The sequence below is a fragment of the Corvus hawaiiensis genome, chromosome 6, assembly GCF_020740725.1.
Source record: "Corvus hawaiiensis isolate bCorHaw1 chromosome 6, bCorHaw1.pri.cur, whole genome shotgun sequence".
NCBI classification, from domain to species: Eukaryota; Metazoa; Chordata; class Aves; order Passeriformes; family Corvidae; genus Corvus; species Corvus hawaiiensis.
The window spans coordinates 1,964,089-1,981,855 of NC_063218.1; the positions used below are offsets into that span (position 1 = coordinate 1,964,089).

The 17,767-nt window shown below is 52.3% G+C and overlaps 2 protein-coding genes across 2 annotated transcripts; one reads left to right on the top strand and one right to left on the bottom strand.

Moving 5' to 3' along the window:
• Positions 1-460: 460 nt before the first annotated feature.
• On the top strand, positions 461-2,333 carry MGAT2 (alpha-1,6-mannosyl-glycoprotein 2-beta-N-acetylglucosaminyltransferase). The gene has a single exon (XM_048306211.1). It carries the CDS (start codon positions 496-498, stop codon positions 1,852-1,854), a length of 1,359 nt encoding a protein of 452 aa, XP_048162168.1. The 5' UTR covers positions 461-495; the 3' UTR covers positions 1,855-2,333.
• Positions 2,334-3,141: 808 nt separating this feature from the next.
• On the bottom strand, positions 3,142-17,275 carry DNAAF2 (dynein axonemal assembly factor 2). Its single transcript, XM_048306203.1, has 3 exons — positions 15,259-17,275; positions 6,102-6,248; positions 3,142-4,337 (listed from the first exon to the last, which is right to left on the bottom strand). The coding sequence occupies exons 1-3, from the start codon at positions 17,185-17,187 to the stop codon at positions 3,852-3,854; spliced, it is 2,562 nt and encodes an 853-aa protein (XP_048162160.1). The 5' UTR covers positions 17,188-17,275; the 3' UTR covers positions 3,142-3,851.
• Positions 17,276-17,767: the final 492 nt, after the last annotated feature.

Below are 17,767 nucleotides of genomic sequence, written 5' to 3' on the forward strand. Positions count from 1 at the left end.
TATTCCTGCATTTCTAGACTGATTTTTCACCTAATTCTTGCCACTGCAGAATGATTTCTAACGTGCTGTTTTTCAAACCTAGTATTCCCTTATCTTCTATGTTACTCCCGCGAATCCCGGATGGTTTCCCGGTGTTGTCCTTGCGTTTCCAGAGTTATTTTCCCTTTTTTCCCCCATCCCGAAGGATTTCGCTGCCCCTTCCCGCCCCCCCACTCCCCTCAGGCCTTGGCCCCGCCCCCTTTCGGCACCGCCCAATCAGCGCGCGGTGCGGCGGCGGCGGCTGCGCGGCCCCCATGCACGGCGGAAGCGCCGCGGAGTTGATTGACGGCTCCTGAAGCCAATGGCGGGGCAGCGGCGGCCGCGGCGGGCGGCCAATGGGGAGCGGCGACGTGTGCGCGCGGGGCGGCGGCAGCGCGCGCGCGCTGGGAGCGGGAGCGGCGGCGGCGGCGGCGGCGGCGGCGGGAGCGGCGGAGCGGGGCCGCCGCCGCCGGGACGATGCGGCTGCGCGTCTACAAGCGCAAGGTGCTGCTGCTGGCGCTGGCGCTGGCGCTCTGCGCCCTGGCGCTCTGGGGCACCGGCGGCGGCGGGCGGCGGCGGCAGCAGCAGCAGCAGCAGCAGCAGCTGCAGCAGCAGCAGCAGCAGCAGCAGCAGCGGGGCGGTCCCGGTAGCACCGGGGAGCCGCCGCGGGTTAGCGAACCCCCGCCGCCGGTGGCGCGCCGCCCCGCCGCCAACGCGTCGGCCGCCGTGGCGGCGGAGGTGCTGTCCGAGAACGCGACGCTGAGTTACCGCTCGCTCGTGTACCGCCTGAACTTCGACCAGCCGGTGCGGAACGCCGGGCGCTTCCCGGCGCGGCCCGACGTGGTGCTCGTGGTGCAGGTGCACGACCGCGCCGAGCACCTGCGGCTGCTGCTCGAGTCGCTGCGGCGGGCGGCGGGCGTGGAGAACGTGCTGCTGGTGCTGAGCCACGACCTGTGGGCCGAGGAGCTGAACCGGCTGGCGGCCCGCGTGGACTTCTGCCCGGTGCTGCAGGTGTTCTTCCCGTTCAGCATCCAGCTGTACCCGCGCGAGTTCCCGGGCCACGACCCCCGCGACTGCCCCCGCGACGTGGGCAAGGCGGCGGCGCTGCGCCTGGGCTGCATCAACGCCGAGTTCCCCGACTCGTTCGGGCACTACCGCGAGGCGCGGTTCGCGCAGACCAAGCACCACTGGTGGTGGAAGCTGCACTTCGTGTGGGAGCGCGTGCGGGCGCTGCGGGAGCACGCGGGGCCCGTGCTGTTCCTGGAGGAGGATCATTACCTGGCGCCCGACTTCTACCACGTCCTCAAGCAGCTCTGGGCCCTGCGCCAGCGCGAGTGCCCCGAGTGCCAGCTCGTGTCCCTGGGCACCTACAGCCCCGTGCGGGGCGGCTTCGCCGGCCGCGCCGACAAGGTGGAGATGAAGACGTGGAAGTCCACGGAGCACAACATGGGCATGGCCTTCGGCAGAGACACGTACCAGAAGCTCATCGAGTGCACGGACGCCTTCTGCACCTACGATGACTACAACTGGGACTGGACTCTGCAGCACTTGACTGTCTCTTGTCTTCCAAAGTTCTGGAAAGTGCTGGTTCCCGAAATCCCCAGGATTTTTCACACGGGGGACTGTGGCATGCACCACAAGAAATCCTGCAGACCGTCCACCCAGAGTGCCAAAATCGACTCTCTCTTGAACAGCAACCAACAGTACCTGTTTCCCGAGGTGATGAGTGTCAGTAAAAGGTACTCCATGGCTCCCCTGTCCCCTCACGTCAAGAACGGAGGGTGGGGAGACATCAGGGACCACGAACTCTGTAAGAGTTACCGCAGACTCCAGTGAGGATCCTCCTCGCAGCCGCCTTTTCTTCTTGAGTTGTCCCATTGTGTCTTTTACAGGCACACACGTGTATAAACAGCATTTATGAGTTGGTTTCTGCTTTAATATGAATAAACATTCTTGTTAAAGGTGTCCCAAAACAGTAATCTCTCATGTTTGGCAACCACGTTTTGGAAACGGGTGACGTGCTGCAGCCCCTACGCAAAAAGTGACCTGCTGCTGTGTTTGCTGGGAGGAGGAGGAGGAGGTGGAGAACACTTTTAAGTGCATCTTTTTTTGGTGCTTCAAAGCTCTGGTGGTGCCTGGGGTCCCACCCGGGGTCACCTCACGCCCGATCCCCGAGTCCCGGTTCGGTTGCGCTGTGTCAATGAATATATGAAGGATGAAAAAAATAAAATTTCATTGTTTTTACTATAAAACAATAGTAGATAAATATATGATTTTTTTAGTTCTGCCAAAATAAAAATTCTGTTGTTTTGTAAGCCTAGAGAAGTTCTTGATCGTCAGCAAAAAGATGATGTCATCTTGTGTTCCTAAAAAGTCAGGAGGGGAAGGAGGGGGGAGTTTCTGTTCTTTAATCCCGAGGGCTGGACATGTGCCATCACCCCTTTTAGCAGTGCGCATTTAATTTCATTAAATTTTTAATGATACTCATTAATTGAGGCAGAAAAGAGTAGCAAATTGGTGGCACACCACCTTTTTTGTTTGGATTTTTTTTTAAAAAGTTGCTTTCAAATTAGCTGTGTAAAAACTGCTGCTGTGTGGTGGGAAGGGGCTGAGCTGGAGCCACAGAGCCGTCTGTTAATGCTCCGGCTGCTTTAATGCCACTCCTCTTTGAACTCGGCTGTGGCAGAAGCACCTCAGCAGCTTTTGTAGAACAGAGAAAGAGGTTAGAGAAAGGAAAATGCTGCTTTTTTCTTTTTCCAGGGGTTGTTTAACTACAGTTTTGCACGGTGATTGCTCCGTGTTCTGTTCCACTGGGTTGGGGCTGGTGCTGAAGCTGTGCTGGTGCCTCACCCTCAGGGACCTCTCCCAAAAAGCTGATGGGGTTAAGCTTAGCCCAGCAAAGCTCCAGCAGGATGTGCCACCAGGGAGGGTAAGGCAGGTGTTTTGGGCAGCTGTGGCTTCTGCTGAGCTCGGAAAGCAACGCTCACACCACACACCCAAACTCGTGTTTCACAGAGAACTGTGGCAGCAATGCCAGAGCAGCCCTGAAACGAGGCAAATTTAACTCCTCTAAAGCACCCCTGTGCCTTGTGGCACTCAAAACAGAAGTTGGTTCAGCAGCAGTGAGAAAGGGGAACAGGAAGTTTATTCTTAGATGTGTTCTCTTGGTTATTGTGCTTTAGAGAGGTGAGAAACGCTGAAACTTGAAGGAAACTGTGGAAAATAAATCTAATCTGGATAAAGAGAATCCATTTCACGAATTGTAAATACTTCAGAGCAGACATGCACCCAGAGGATGTTCTTGTGCAATGGCATTTGTTCAGCTGGGGGATATCTGGGTGCTGCAGATCTGAAGCACAGCACTAGGATGGAATGCAGCGTATAAATGTTGATTATTTCTAGGAGACTAATTAGAACTTCTCCGGATAATTAGAAATTTCATTTGATTGCTAAGAATCACTGCAAGTCTAATCCTGCAATTAGCACCAAATGAAAGGTTTGGAAAATGATGAATACTGCTCAATTCCCGAGGGAGCTGTTAGACTAAGGATATATACAAATAATCCCTGAAACGTGGGAAGAGAATAAAAAATTTATGTAAACAATAAAGATACATTTTTTTTCCAGGAGCTCGAAGTCACCTCCAACTGCAACTTTTCTTTTAAGTAAAATTATTTCCGTACAATTGTTAAACTCCAAAAATTGTTAACAACATAAGGTTTTGATGTTGCACCAGTTTCAGTGGGAACCTCTCTGAGCCCTGAAGTCATCCACCAGCACATGGAAGTCAGAGCAAGCATCAAACAACAGAAAGAAATTCTAAAATAATGAAACTAATCCAACTCATAGAGCAAAGAATTGTGGAACACGACGGGGCAGTGCGTTCGGTGATCCCGCAGGATCCGCACGCTCCCGTCCTCGGGGTTCACCTCCCGCAGGATGGGGGAGCCTGCCCTGCTGCCCAGCTCTGGGGGTGGCTCCTCATCCCGACCCGCCATCAGTTTTCCTTGTTTTCCAGAGCCTGGGGCCGGGGCCGTATCTCCTGCTGCAGCAGCACTTTCTAAATCGGGCTCCTTTCTCCCAGATCCGCCAGGAATCGCTGAACTGGTGTCAGGAGGTTCATGCTGCAAACAATGGTGTGAAGCACAGCCTACTTTTCCTATTGTTTCAGCTGTGGGAGCTGGGGTGGATCCTGCAGCACGTTCCTCAGCTGCAGGACAGTTTGTTTCTGCCTTTGTTTCAGGGTAGTTGCTGTTGGTCTTTCCAGCAAGGGCTCCCCCTGAGCTGCCAAGTGTTCCCTCTGCATCGCGTTCCTGTGGCTGTCAAGGAAATAAATTAATTATTTTATAGCTGGAACAAACTGTGCACACGAAGACAGGAGAGATTTGTTTCTCCAACAGCTCAGCTCCACTGGGATAGTGCAAAGTGTCCCTGCCCATGGCAGGGTGGTGGAAGCAGATGATCCTTAAGGTTCCTTCCAACCCAGATCAGGTTGTGATTCCATGGTTCTCCTTCTAGAAGCCAAGTGAGCGGGTGCTGAGGTTTTCCTGCTCTTGTCTGGTGCGTGGGAATGAGTGGCAGGGAGGTCGTTCTGCTTCCCCAGGGTTTCCTCTGCTCTAGGAAATGGGACTGGGCAGAGACCAAGCTGGAGCAGCAGTGGCCGCTCACCACACCCAGCCTGATTTCCAAATCTCAGCAGCCAGAGAAATAGCCAGGGGATCTCTTGTTGCAAGGTTGGAACCTTGCAATTAGGGAAATTCCCAGCCTAATCCAGGAGCTAATCCAGGAACTGCGGTTTACCTCAGGAGAGGAGGAACTGGGAGAGGTGCTGTCCAAACAGCAGTTCCCCAATTTCTCCATTACTGGGTGTTTTGGCAAAAAAACGCTGGTAATTTGTAGGTCCCTGCCACTGGAGAGTCAGGATCAGGTAGGGACCTATCCAAGAGCAGCTGGATTCATGGATCCACAGACAGAATCTTTCTCACTCCCAAACCACTGCTCACTCCAGCAGGAAACATAAACACCAGTCAGGCCTTTCCAAATGGGACAATTCTCCCACATGAACGCGATCCTGGATACCCTGAGTTGGAAGGGACCCTCAAGAATCATCGATCCCCACTCCTGGCCCCACACAGGAGCAGGAGTGGGATGATTTAAGGTATCTCAGCTGCCCTTTCTTAGTTCCCATCTGCTCTCCAACACTTTGAATTTCATTTTCCTATGTACAACCCACACCAGCTGTGAAAGTTAAGGTGGATCCACTATCTTTAGGAAACTCCTCGGACCTCCAGCCCAGTTCCAGAGGTCATGTGCTTTGTTTGAACTTGCCTCCCAATAAACCAGCTACACATTAACCTCATCTGCAGTCCCCAGTTCATGGCCACTGCAGTGACCTGATAGTTCCTGCTTTTTATGTTTCCTTTAAGAAAAGTTTCCTCTGAATTTTGGATGCGATGCCTGCCCAGAAATCCCAGTGAACATGGGGGGATTACCTCACATTTTCCTCCTCACAAAATTAACATTTTGGTTTCTTCATCTGCCCATCTATTTTGCCAAGGGAGGACAGTTTAATCCCGTGGCAGATCCCAGAAACAGCCTGTCTTGTTCTAGACAGAGGAACAGAGCCTGAATGAGGCCTGAAACTACAAGGATTGAATTTGAGACCAGTGTGTAAGACTAATAGCCTCATGTTTAATTATCTACACAACAGGAACCCACCAAGTATTCAAATACATGGATTGAATAAAGATGAGACAGAATTTTTCCCAGACAAAACCCTCTAGGATTTGTCTACCAGTACAAGGCTGAGAGAGTGAACTATTCCCGCAAAGAAAAAGCACTTTCTAAAATGACTGGATCACAGTTCTCCATCTTCCAAATGAAATACAGGAAGTTTCAATCCTTTGGTCACATTAAATGGCACAAACACTTCTGAAAACTGACATTTACACTTGCAAACAACCCCAGTCCTGGGTTTCCCCTGCTTCCTCAGGACAAAACAGGAACAAAGCTGTTTCAGTGGGATTTGATAGGAGCTTGCTGAAGAACATAAATCAGCCTGTGCTGCTCCCAGAGATCCTTACCTCCACCCTGATTTGAATTCTGTCCTCAGTAACATCCAGCACTTCAATTAATGGCTGGCTTTCCAGTGCTGATTGGGAGCAAGGGGAAGGGCAGAAAGCAGTGCCTAGAAATCCATCAACGTTCTCTTCACTGACAAACAACCTTTCCTAAAGAAAAAGAGAGAAAACAGCACGTTATGTTCTTTTTGTGCTAAACTTCAGCGGTATTTGGGCTAAAAACTCACTGCAAAGAAAGCCAGGACAGAGTTTCACACCACACTCATGTCTTGACAGAGAAATTCTAAGTCAGACATTCAGAGAATGAGGTGAAATGAATTAAGATCAGTGCTTAGCACATTTTGCTTGAAATTACAAATCTGCATCATATCAAATATAAAAAATATTATTTCTCTCTTTGGATGGGTGACTAATATATAGATTTAGACCCTCTCTGAAAAATTATTTGTACCAATCTCGTTCCTGTCCTCACCTGTCTTAACACCACGAAGGTGTCAGACTGCTGTGGGCTTGCTTCCTGTCTGTCTTTAGGAAAACACAAACACCTCCTTGGAGAGGCACTGCAGGATCTCTGCTCCAAGATCAGATCTGGAACACTCAGGGCTGTATCCATTTCACACCCAGCCACCGAGGCTGCTCAGATCTCCAGCAGACAAGAGAGTTGGAAAAAAAAAAAGGAGAGGTATCCACAGGCAGAGACACAGCCTGGGGCGTGCTTCCAGGCTGTTCATATGCACTTCATCAACAACCTGGAACGTGTTGCTACAGGTTTAAAGATTTAAATCCATTGCAGGTAATTAAAGGTCCTAAAATATATCCTGGAGGGGCTGTTTCATAGGAACTGCAGAGCTTTCCCTGTCCTTGTGTTATTCCTGCATCATCTTGTGTAGGCTGAGGGTAAGGACAGACACAATAAAAATGGTCTGACCTAGAGGAGTAGTTTAGGTTCTAGGAATTACCTTCCTTATTTAATTGGAAATAACAGGGAGAAGTTGCAAACCTTCCACATTAAGTCAACACTTTTAAATTTCTCGGTCCAGTTCAACCCTCTTGTCAATCCAATGAAAGTTAAATTCAATTATCACTGACATCTTGCAGACCGAGAAGCAAAAAGGCAATTCTGCACATTTTTGGCCCCCTGTGGATGGAGCCTTATGCACAGCCAGATGTCACATTGTGTGTGAGGTACAAAATTTAAGTGTCATCTTGGAAAAAAAAACCCAAACAAACCAGGACTGGAAAAATAAGCCAGAATCCTATTTTTTCCACTAGTTAAATTAGAAATCACAATATGGAAAGTCATAACATACATACTGTTGGTTTTCCAAGGCAGAGGACTGAATTCATTTTCTATCCAGGAAGATTACAATCCAGGCAAACAGCCAACACTGGATGCTGGGATGGTTTGGGGAGAGATTAAAGTGCAGCAGAGCTGCCCTGACAGAAAACCCTCTCGGAAAACAGCTACTCCTTGCATTTCTGCATGCAAAGCCTAAAATTCTTATTCCCCTGTGCTGCATCCTCTCCTGCCTCCCAGAGAGGGATCTGCCAGAGCTTTAGGCTTGTGGAAATACTCTGCAGAGTTCAGGGGAAGGTGTCAGAGCACAGAAACAAGGCAGGGGCTGCAGACACAAAATCTGTGCAGCACCAAAACTCCCACAAGCTCCTGAACTGGATCCTTGGGCAGCTCAGGAGAAGAATTCCCAGCTCTGCCTCGGATTGCTTGGCCCACACAGCACAGACAGACAGCTCAGCCTCCCTTGGAGGGGATTTGGGAACACTGCCGAGCTCTGGTGCCCTGCCTGCACTTCCAAGGAGAGCAAAGCACAACCCTCCTCACCCAGCTGAAAAATAAAAGTCATGGAATCATGGGATGGTTTGGCTTGGAAGGGACCTTACAGCTCATCTCGTTCCAACTGCCTGCCATGGGATGTATTTCAGGACCTTTAATTACCTTCCACTAGACCAGGTTGCTCCAAGTCCCATCCTACTTTTCCTACATAAAATGAGGAAAATAATCTCTTTTCCCTCTGAATCTGCATCTGGCACCCATGGCTGTGTGAGGGACACCCATTCCTCCTCAGCGCAATCAGGACTTTGTAATTTGGCAACAAACCCACTGAACCTTTCTGGAGATTTTCTTCCTGATTAAAAGCAAAAGAATTTGTTTTCTTCACAGAAAATATTGTTAAAAAAGAAAAACTGAACGAGAGGTTTATTATCAGGGAAAGGTTCTTCCCAAAAGGGTGCTGGGCACTGCCCAGGCTCCCCAGGGAATGGGCACGGCCCCGAGGCTGCCAGAGCTCCAGGAGCGTTTGGACAGCGCTGCCAGGGATGCCCAGGGTGGGGTTGTTGGGGTGTCTGGGCAGGGCCAGGAGCTGCCTTGGATGATCCCTGTGGGTCCCTTCCCACTCAGGATATTCCATGATTCTACGATTAATCAGTACTTTAAATGAGGATAAAAACTGCTTGTGATGTTCCGTTAACTTTGACTCGTTACTGCAAACCAATTCTACCACGTGTCATCCCAGCCCAATCCCCGAATTCCCATAAATATTTACCATTTTATCCCATCCCTACGCCGTGGCCTGCCATAAATCATGGCACCTGGGATGTGTTTGTTTTCAATAAGGTGATTATCATTAGCCTGCTCCACCAGCCAGCCACTTGTAACTCAGACTTTGCATTCACGGGGAGCACACACCGAGGCATTTATATTACTGCAGATGTTATCAAAGCACAGACCTTAGGAAAAAATGGTTCAGGAATTTATTCTAAAGCCTGCTCTGCTTTCCAAGCCAGAGCAAACAGAGGACAACCATCTGCAGCTGATTTCAATGACCCTGTAAAATAATTCTTCAATTTGAGCAGTTTATTTTCTGGTATTTATGATACTCTCTTAGCAACTTCGAATTTAATTTGTTTTTCCCTGCACATACTGTCATCTGCTGTTTGGTACACATTCATTTTTCCCTGTGACTAAACTGAGACCAAATTAACATAAACGTTAGCAGGGATGACTTTGGTTTCTGGAACACTTCATCATTCAAACCCGTCCTTGTGTCTCACAGCGCCGACAGCGCAAAGCCGGTCCCCTCACGGCTGCCCTCAGCACTCAGATGGGTTTATTCTGCCTTAATTTATCCAAATTGAAGACAGTTTCCATCCAGAGTTACCTCCCACGCAGGCTGCAAGTTTGAAAAGCAGGACAGATTTCATGCTTGAATTATTTTTGTGGCTCCTGTAATGAGAGGATCAGGGAATCTCAGAATGGTTTGGGTTGGGAGGGGATTTAAATCCCATCCAGTTCCAACCCTGCCATGGGCAGGGACACCTTCCACTATCCCAGGTTGCTCCAAAGCCCATCCAACCTGGCCTTGGACACTTCCAGGGATGGGGCAGCCACAGCTTCTCTGGTCAAAACCCAACAAGTCATGCCAGTATGGAAAAGGACCTGGATCCACGGATTTCCTGATCTCTGAGTCTGTGGGGTCCCAGCACAAAGCAGCTCAACCTGAGAATTTGAAGCTCAAAGTGTTGGTGCATGTAATGAAATGAAAACTTTCCCGAGGTGCTCATGGCTGCAAAGATTCAACAGCTCCAAAGAAGCTTTGATGAGCTTCATCAGTAGGTTAATAATATTTCCTGACATAACTGTTTTGTGTAGTCACGTTATTCCCAAAATGCAGCTACCAATTAAAGACTATTCAGAAATTAGTTTGTTTTATAGCAGAAGCAAACTAATTATGGTCCTTAATGTAGCTTGGGAAAGAGATTACTTTGAAAAACGTGAAATAATAAGTTTGTTGTGTTCTCCTTCTTTGTCCTTCTCTGACCTCCCAAAAAACTTGCCAAGAGTCTTGAAGTGCTGAGCGCAGAATTAACTGAAGCAAAAATAAACTGTTGCAGGATTACATACAACAGCCCCAGCTTCCAGCAGCATCTTCTTAGAAGTGACCCCTGACTATTACAATAATTCTTTATAGTAGCTTGGAAATTGAAAATTATAACCCTGACTTCCAAAGAAACTGTGTAACAACTCCAGATACCTTGGGAATGAGGGCAAAATTGCTCTCTGGGATGGATTTCTCCCTGAAAGGTGGCAAAGGTTTAAAACATCCATGTCTTACACTTCCTAACATGGCTCTCAGGGTTTCATGCTCGGCTGAGTATTCAACCAAGGAAAACATTTATCCACAAGAGCCCTAATTCTGAGCTCACCCAGCACAAGGACAGCCCACAGGAGCACTTCCAGCCCATGGCCTTTTCCACGTGCTCCCAGTGCAAGGAGCAATATAACTCTGCCACCTACAGCTCCACCCAAGTGATGTAGGGAAATTTAGATGGGATATTGGGAAGGAATTCCTGGTTGTGAGGGTGGGCAGGCCCTGGCACAGGGTGCCCAGAGCAGCTGTGGCTGCCTCTGGATCCCTGGCAGTGCCCAAGGCCAGGCTGGACATTGGGGCTTGGAGCAGCCTGGGACAGTGGGAGGTGTCCCTGCCCATGGAAGGGGTGGAACTGGATGAGCTTTAATGTCCCTTCCCATCCAAACTATTCTAGGATTCTGTGATGATTAAGTGCCACCAAAAGAGGATGGGATAAGGTGATCTGGGCTGATCCAGCCCGGCCTTGGACACTTCCAGGGATCCAGGGGCAGCCACAGCTGCTCTGGGCACCCTGGGCCAGGGCCTCTCCACTCTCCCAGGGAGGTAATTCCTTCCCAATCTCCCATCCATCCCTGCCCTCTGGCAGTGGGAAGCCATTCCCTGTGTCCTGTCCCTCCATCCCTTGTCCCCAGTCCCTCTCCAGCTCTCCTGGAGCCCCTTCAGGCCCTGCAAGGGGCTCTGAGCTCTCCCTGGATCCTTCCCTTCTCCAGGCAAATGTTCCCAGCTCTCCCAGCCTGGCTCCAGAGCAGAGGAGCTCCAGCCCTTGGGGCATCTCCATGGCCTCTCTGTACCTGCTCCAACATCTCCACATCTTTTTTACCAGCTGCTTTCTGAAGGAAAAAGCACCAGGAGCTTCCAAAGGATCTCCTTCACCAGGCGCTGGTGGCTGTGCCAAGCAGAAAAATCACATCCATGTAGAACATCCTGCGTGGAGGCCTCAACACTCCCAGAAAAGTTAAACAAAACTTCCCTATCTCTGAGCAATTCCCATTTGGATCCCTCACACACAGCATAACTCAGACTTAGCTCCAGCCATGAACTCCTCAGGAATGTTTCGTATAATATTTTTCAGCCTGTAAATGTTAAAAAAAAGCAATGCATAGGAAACCAGAGGAAATATTTCCTCTGTTTTCCTCTGCTCCCTGCTGTTCCCTGGAGCCCCAGGGGGGTTTACGTGAGTTAAATCCTAATATTCTCCATAAGATCTGACAGGGTTTTTTTTAGAAAAGGGATGGGCTGGCTGCAATTCCCTGCCCAGCAAGGGGTACCCGGCGGGAAGCACTGATCAGGGGACTGAGCACACATCCTCTGAACAAACCCATTCCAGGCCTCTGAGAAGGGCAGGAAGGGTGTGAATCGGCCTGACAGGGAATTCCTGCATGAACCAGTCTTTTTCTAACCCCATGAAAATGAACAGACACGACCCCAAAACTGCTGGCAGAATGAATTATCTGCCAAATGTGTTTCACATGCTCTGAGAACTGAGCCCCCTAGTCTCAGTAGCTCCATACACCCGCAGAAAACTGCTCTTTATTCCTGTTAGGAATCGAGCCTTTAACCCCAGGAAGCCAAACATTCCAAGACAGTGCTTTCCAAAGGCACAATTTCCATAATTGCCCAGCTCCAGCACTACCATAAACCAGGACACACTGGGACATGTTCTCAGAAACCCTGCCTGGCAGGCTTACAAATTTTATTAATGGTTATTTAACTCCCAACCATTCTTCCTTCGTCATTTTCTCCCCAGGCTGTGTTGTCTGGAAATGAAGGGGAGCTCTCTGATGCAGGAGTTTCCTAGGCCTGAATTCCCAGGATCTAAGCAAAAGGTAAAGAAGGTTATAGCAGATAAACTGCAGTGAAGAGTAATGGAGGGGGCACAGCCCATGGCTGGTACTTGGAGGCAAAGAGCAGTGGGGAAATCAGGCAGCTTCCTCAGGTCATGAGGCTCTGTTTCCTGGAAGAACAGGGCCTGGAGCAAGCCCTTCAGAAGGATCAGCACTGTGGTCTCTGGTGCAGTGACTGAGCACCAGGGCAGTGACAAAAGATGCCTTTAAAACCCCTGAAATACGTGACCCTAAGCCCACAACATCCAAAGTTCTGGAATCTTTATTTTTATAGGATTTCTAGTCACCGTAATAAGTCATAGAATCATTAAGACAGAAAAGACTTCCAGGATCATCAAGTCCAACTGCAGTGTGGACATTATGGTTTAGCCAAGGAGTGAAACTACTCAGTTAAAGTCCAGGGAGGACCAGGGCACTGTAAAGATTTCCTGAAAAGAGGCACTTGCTGGGGTGGGAATTCCAACTGCTCAGCATCTATGGAAACTGAGCTCTAAATAGATCATCTTCCAGCACGGGGATTCAGCCACAGCTCACTACAAAAGGAAAAGCAGCCCTTGAAGTTCTGTTTCAAGCATGGTGTTCTAAGGACAAGCTCAACTCATATGTGGATCAGACCAACTTCCAAGAAGGAATTGGCAGTTGATGGGAATGAGCTGGGCAGGCAGCCTCACAGGGCACTGAACAGCCACCGTGGCAGGAGGTACCAATGAGGGGCAGACTCTGAACTAACCCAGTGAGGAATCTCTTCCATGGAACAACACAGCAACCCTGGGTCTCCAGCAAGAAGCAACTTCCCAGAATAGAGCAGAGTAGGAATTCCATAGCTGTTAAAAACACGGGGCCTAGAGCAACCTGGGATAGGGGAAGGTGTCCCTGCCCATGGCAGGGGTGGAACTGGATGAGGTTTAAGATCCCTTCCAACCCAAACCATTCCATGATTTTTGCCAGGCACTATCCTCTGGCAACGCTGCTGTGGGAGAGGAGATGACCAACAAGCAGATTGGGAGGTGCAGGATAAAATTCCTGCTCGCCTCAGCCCCCAAAGCTCCCTGAAGGCATTGACAGGGCACTGCTCTGTGCACTCTGCAATGACTGATGCAACTCGTTCCGGGTCTCAGGGCACAGCTCTGATTTATAGAACGAGACTCAAGGCAGAAAAACCCCCAAGGTGGCATCAGACAAATTGGGAGACATCAACATAAGTAGATGAAAAGCGACCAGGAACAAATAATGGCCACAAGGCAGCATGTAATAGTGGCTCTAATTAAATATTCATTTTTCTCGCTTCACTCTGAGCGAGTGCAGCTCTCAGGCACTTGGGGGAAATAGCACAGATTAAAAAAAAGCAAACAGGACAAATGACTTCAAGTTTATTTCTCCTGCTTCAATTTGCAGGCCCAGTGTCCAAAATGACTAGAGGCCAGGAGAATCTCTTGGAGATTGCTGTGAATGAATGGCTGGGAAGCTGATGACTAATGCCCAATCTCTTTCTCCTACTCCACCCAAAACATTTTGCAATATATAATAAAATCAGCACATTCGAGGGTTTTTTATAACTCACAAAGCCAAAATCTCATTACTGGGTGGCCTTTTAACAACTTTCAATCACAAAATGTTCCTCCACTTGCAGTAACAAATCCATAGACCAAACTTCCAACTATTAGTGCAGCCACCAACCCAGCACCACCACCATGTTCACCAGCAAAAACATGTTCTCAAGTGCCACATCCGCAGGTTTTTTGAGCATTTCCAGGGATGGTGAATCCACCAGTGCCCTGGGCAGTCTCTGTACCTGCACAGAAAACAGGCAGGAGTTTACACAGTGGCTTTTCTGACGTGGCAGCAGCAGCAGCCAGTGCCAGATCACAGCACTGAACAGCAGCACTGAGCGTTCTGCGGCCCCACTTGCACAGACTTGCAGGCTCCTGCTCTGGTAAAAGCAAAGGAAATGCTCTGCAAACAGCTCAGCGTGGGTGGTTCTCCATAAATTCATCATCTTTGATACTTCCCCGAAATGATCAGCTCCTGCTTCACAGGAATTGCTGCTGCAAAAGGTGTGCGGCCGCTAAATGGGAAATTAAATGTGGTTTCAGCTGCGCAAACACTAATTGGATAAATATCTTTCAAAATCATGCACAAGTTATTTCTAGTTGTAGGGATGGAGCAATTAAGCTGCTCCAAGCCAAGTCTATCCCAGTGGATACACTTGAAGCCTGCCAGCTTCCTGGACTTGCATTCCCACTGCACGTGATCCAAACTGCAGAGGATTTTATTGCTCTCAACTCAGGCCAAACTCCAAATCCCATGGCTGGAAGGTTACACAAGAACTGTGCAACTTTAATCCCTGCTCATGAGAAACTGTCTGAAAATCTGAGCTCACAGAGTAATGTGGTTCTCCACAAAACTTGTGTGAGCGGCTCTGGACAGAGAGTGTCACAAGGTGGGCATCCCTCTGGGGACACTGCCAGCTCCCAGCAGGCACTGTCACCTGGATGCAGCCACCCCACTTTCTCCCATCACGGGAGACCAGCAACCATAAAACTATAAAATACTAAACTAGAATCATATTCAGACAGAGAAGATGAAGATTTACCCCAGCAAACTGGGACAGTTCACAGCTGCTGTTTGTTGCTCTGCTCTGGTTGAACTAATGGGGGTTCCTGTGGCTGTAAATGGGAATTCTGGCCCAAAATACGGACGCAGGGACACTCCCCCTACAATTCCTGACACTGTATGCACATGTGTGTAAATCTGGTGTATCATAAAGATCTTTCTTCATGTGAACAGGCTGCATGAGCAATGTACAGGGCTTTAAAAGTGAACACTAAGGACATAAAAGGACATAGGCGACGTTTTCATTCATCACCAGAACTTCCCTCAGAAAAAAATTTGTATGAGAGGCAGAAGTCATTCCAATTCCAAGGATGAAGGTGTCAGCTCCATGGTGTGACCTTGGAGCTGCTCGTACAAGACTCGCACAAATCAGGTCACTGCACTGACATCCGGGAGCATCTCTCGGAGGAATCAGCTTCCGTCACGACCAGCTTTGAACTCACCCTCACACCTCCCTGAGACACCGCTCAAACAAACAGCAGCCACACCCAGCAGCGGCACTCGGGGCGGGTGGCACCCCGAACGTGCCACTGTTACCTGCAGAGCTGAGGGGTCGAGGCCGAAGCTGAACTTCTCCCAGAGCCCGGTGCTGCCGGGGGCTTTGGCGAGCCCCACCACGGCGTTGTGGGCAGAGACGCTGACGCTGCTCTCGGGGGACACGAGCCTGGCTGCGGGAGGGAACTGCAGGAACAGGGCGAAGGCACCGCTGTCGGTGCAGAAGCTGAGGCTGTAGTGGTGGGTGCCCACGTCCCCGTGGAGGCTCTGGGGCTGGATGCCGGGCACGAGCAGGAGCAGCGTGAGGGACGCCTCGTCCTGCCGGGCACGGAAGGGAGGGCACGTGGCCATCTCGCTGGGGTGGCCCTCTGAGGCCTGCGGAGGGGTGTTCCCGCTGGGCATGGCTGGCTCGGGGCTGGCCACGGGGGAAGCAGCAGCGGAGCGGGGCAGTGGCAGGTCCGGGGGCTCGGTGGGTGGTTCTGCGGGTGGATCAGCCGGTGGACCAGCGAGGGGATCAGTGGCAGGTTCGGTGAAGGGTTCAGAGCGGGGGTCAGTGGTTGGATCAGCGGGGGATTCAGCAGGGGGTTCAGAGGTTGGATCAGTGGCAGGTTCAGCAGGGGAGTCAGCAAAGGGCTCAGAGGTTGGATCAAGGGGAGTTTCAGCCAGGGGTTCAGTGAGGGGATCAGCGGGTGGATCACAAAGTGGTTCTACGGGGCGTTCAGCGGCTGGTTCAGCGAGGGACTCGGCAGACGGACCAGCGGGTGGGTCAGCGGGGGGTTCGGCGGGTGGGTCACCGGGCTCCCCGCCGCCCCACGTGCTTCGGGCCGCGCCGCCAGGGCCGCGTTCCGGGGGAGGAGCCGCTCCGCCGCCCGCCTCTGCCGCCTCTGCCTCTGCCGGCCCCTCGGCAGCGGGCTCGGCCCCCTCCAGCTGCTCCTCGACCGGGGCCGGCGGTTCCCGCAGGCCGGGCGGCGGCACCACGGGTAGCGTCACCTGCAGCTGCCGCTGGGCCCGGTTGAAAGCGGCCCGCCCGCCGCGCTCGTCCACGTCGTAGGGGAGGTGGAGCCGCAGGCGGTAGGCGGGACAGTGCGAGTCCAGCCGCAGCTCCCGCCCGCGAATCTCCAGCTCCGCCTGCTCGGCAGAGCGCAGCAGCGGTAGCTCCACCGTCACAACCAGCTCCCGCGGCACCGGGCTGGGCGCCGAGTCGCGGCAGTGCCGGTAGTCCTGCAGGTCCACGTAGGAGCGGTGGCGGATGCTCCAGCGCGGCGTGGTGGGGCCGGAGGGCGGCGGGGGCGCGGCGGGCGAGGAGCCTCCGGGGGCGGGCGGGAAGGGGAAGGGCGGCAGCGGGGAGTCTCCGTCGTCGGGTGGCTTTGGGGCGCCGCCGGGCAGCGGGGAGCGGAGGATGGGTGCCTGCGGGACGCCCTTGTAGGAGACTCCTCGCAGGACGGTGGCGTTGTTGCGGTCCAGCCCCACCCCGCAGTGCCTCTCCACAGCCTCCAGCGCCGTATCGCAGAGCAGGCGGCGGAAGCGGGCGCTGCGGGCGGCCAGGCGCAGCGCGGCCGGGTGGAACACCACGTCGTACAGGAGGCGGCGGCGGCCGGCGGGGCGCAGCTCCTCGCGGCCCGGGGCCAGGCTGTAGGGCAGCTCCCAGCGCTGTCCGCCGCGCTCGGCGCGGGCCCGCGGCTCCCCCATCAGCGCGTTGCTGCAGACATTGATGTAGCAGCGGCGGGAGCCCGCCTGGCTCGTCCGTAGCACGAAGCCCGGCGTCGGGTGCACGAAGCGCACCTCCACGCCGCGCTCCCGCTCCAGCGCCGCCACCTCCTCCTCGTATAGCCGGCGCTGCTCGGGGTCGGTCAGCTCGGCCGCGTACTCGGCGAACAGCGTGCGGAACCGCTCGTCGCGGAAGGCGCGCTGGAGCCGCTCCGCCTCCTCGGCGCTGAGGTTTAGGTCATGCAGCCGCCCCGCGCCCGCCATGGCCCCGGCACGGCCCGGCCCGGCCGGAGCGCTGCTGTGGGGACGCCAAACAAGATGGCGGGCGTTGCTGTGGTGACGGTAAACAAGATGGCGGCGCTGGCGTTGCCGTGGAGACAGCAAACACCATGGCGGGCTGTCCCTCAGGGCCGCGGCCTCGCCTTTTCCCTCCCCTCAAGTGGCTTCGTGGTGGCTCGCAGCCATCACCCCTGTCATCAGCAGGGCTGCTTTTCCACCATCACCTTTTCATCTCTCTGCAAAGTTCATGTTCCATCCCATCCCACAGCTCTGAGCTGGCACTGCCATCCCCTTGCAGAGCACTTTTAAATCCTCATCAGGCCAGCTCACACCTCGTGTCATATCCAGCTCCCATCCCAGCCCCGCTGTCCCCTCAGAGTCCGTGTCCCACTGTCCCCTCCTAGTTTCTGCCCTGGGCCATGCCAGCACGGTGGGCAGGGGCTGTGAAACAAAGCTCCTGTGGTGAGGGTCCCCTCTGTTCCACACCTGGTGTGGGCACTTTGGGGTAGCTCCACTCTGGTCTCCATGCCCACAAGCACCTTCAGCAAGTTTTGGCTTAGTTTCA

Excerpts from the sequence above, each read along its gene's own strand:
- MGAT2 (XM_048306211.1), top strand. The coding sequence starts at position 496 with ATGCGGCTGCGCGTCTACAAGCGCAAGGTGCTGCTGCTGGCGCTGGCG.
- DNAAF2 (XM_048306203.1), bottom strand. The coding sequence starts at position 17,187 with ATGGCGGGCGCGGGGCGGCTGCATGACCTAAACCTCAGCGCCGAGGAG. Across the intron at positions 6,249-15,258 it reads TCGACCCCTCAGCTCTGCAG|GAAAGGTTGTTTGTCAGTGA; the intron begins GTAACAGTGGCA and ends CTTTTTCTTTAG. Across the intron at positions 4,338-6,101 it reads GAATTCAAATCAGGGTGGAG|CCACAGGAACGCGATGCAGA; the intron begins GTAAGGATCTCT and ends TTTCCTTGACAG.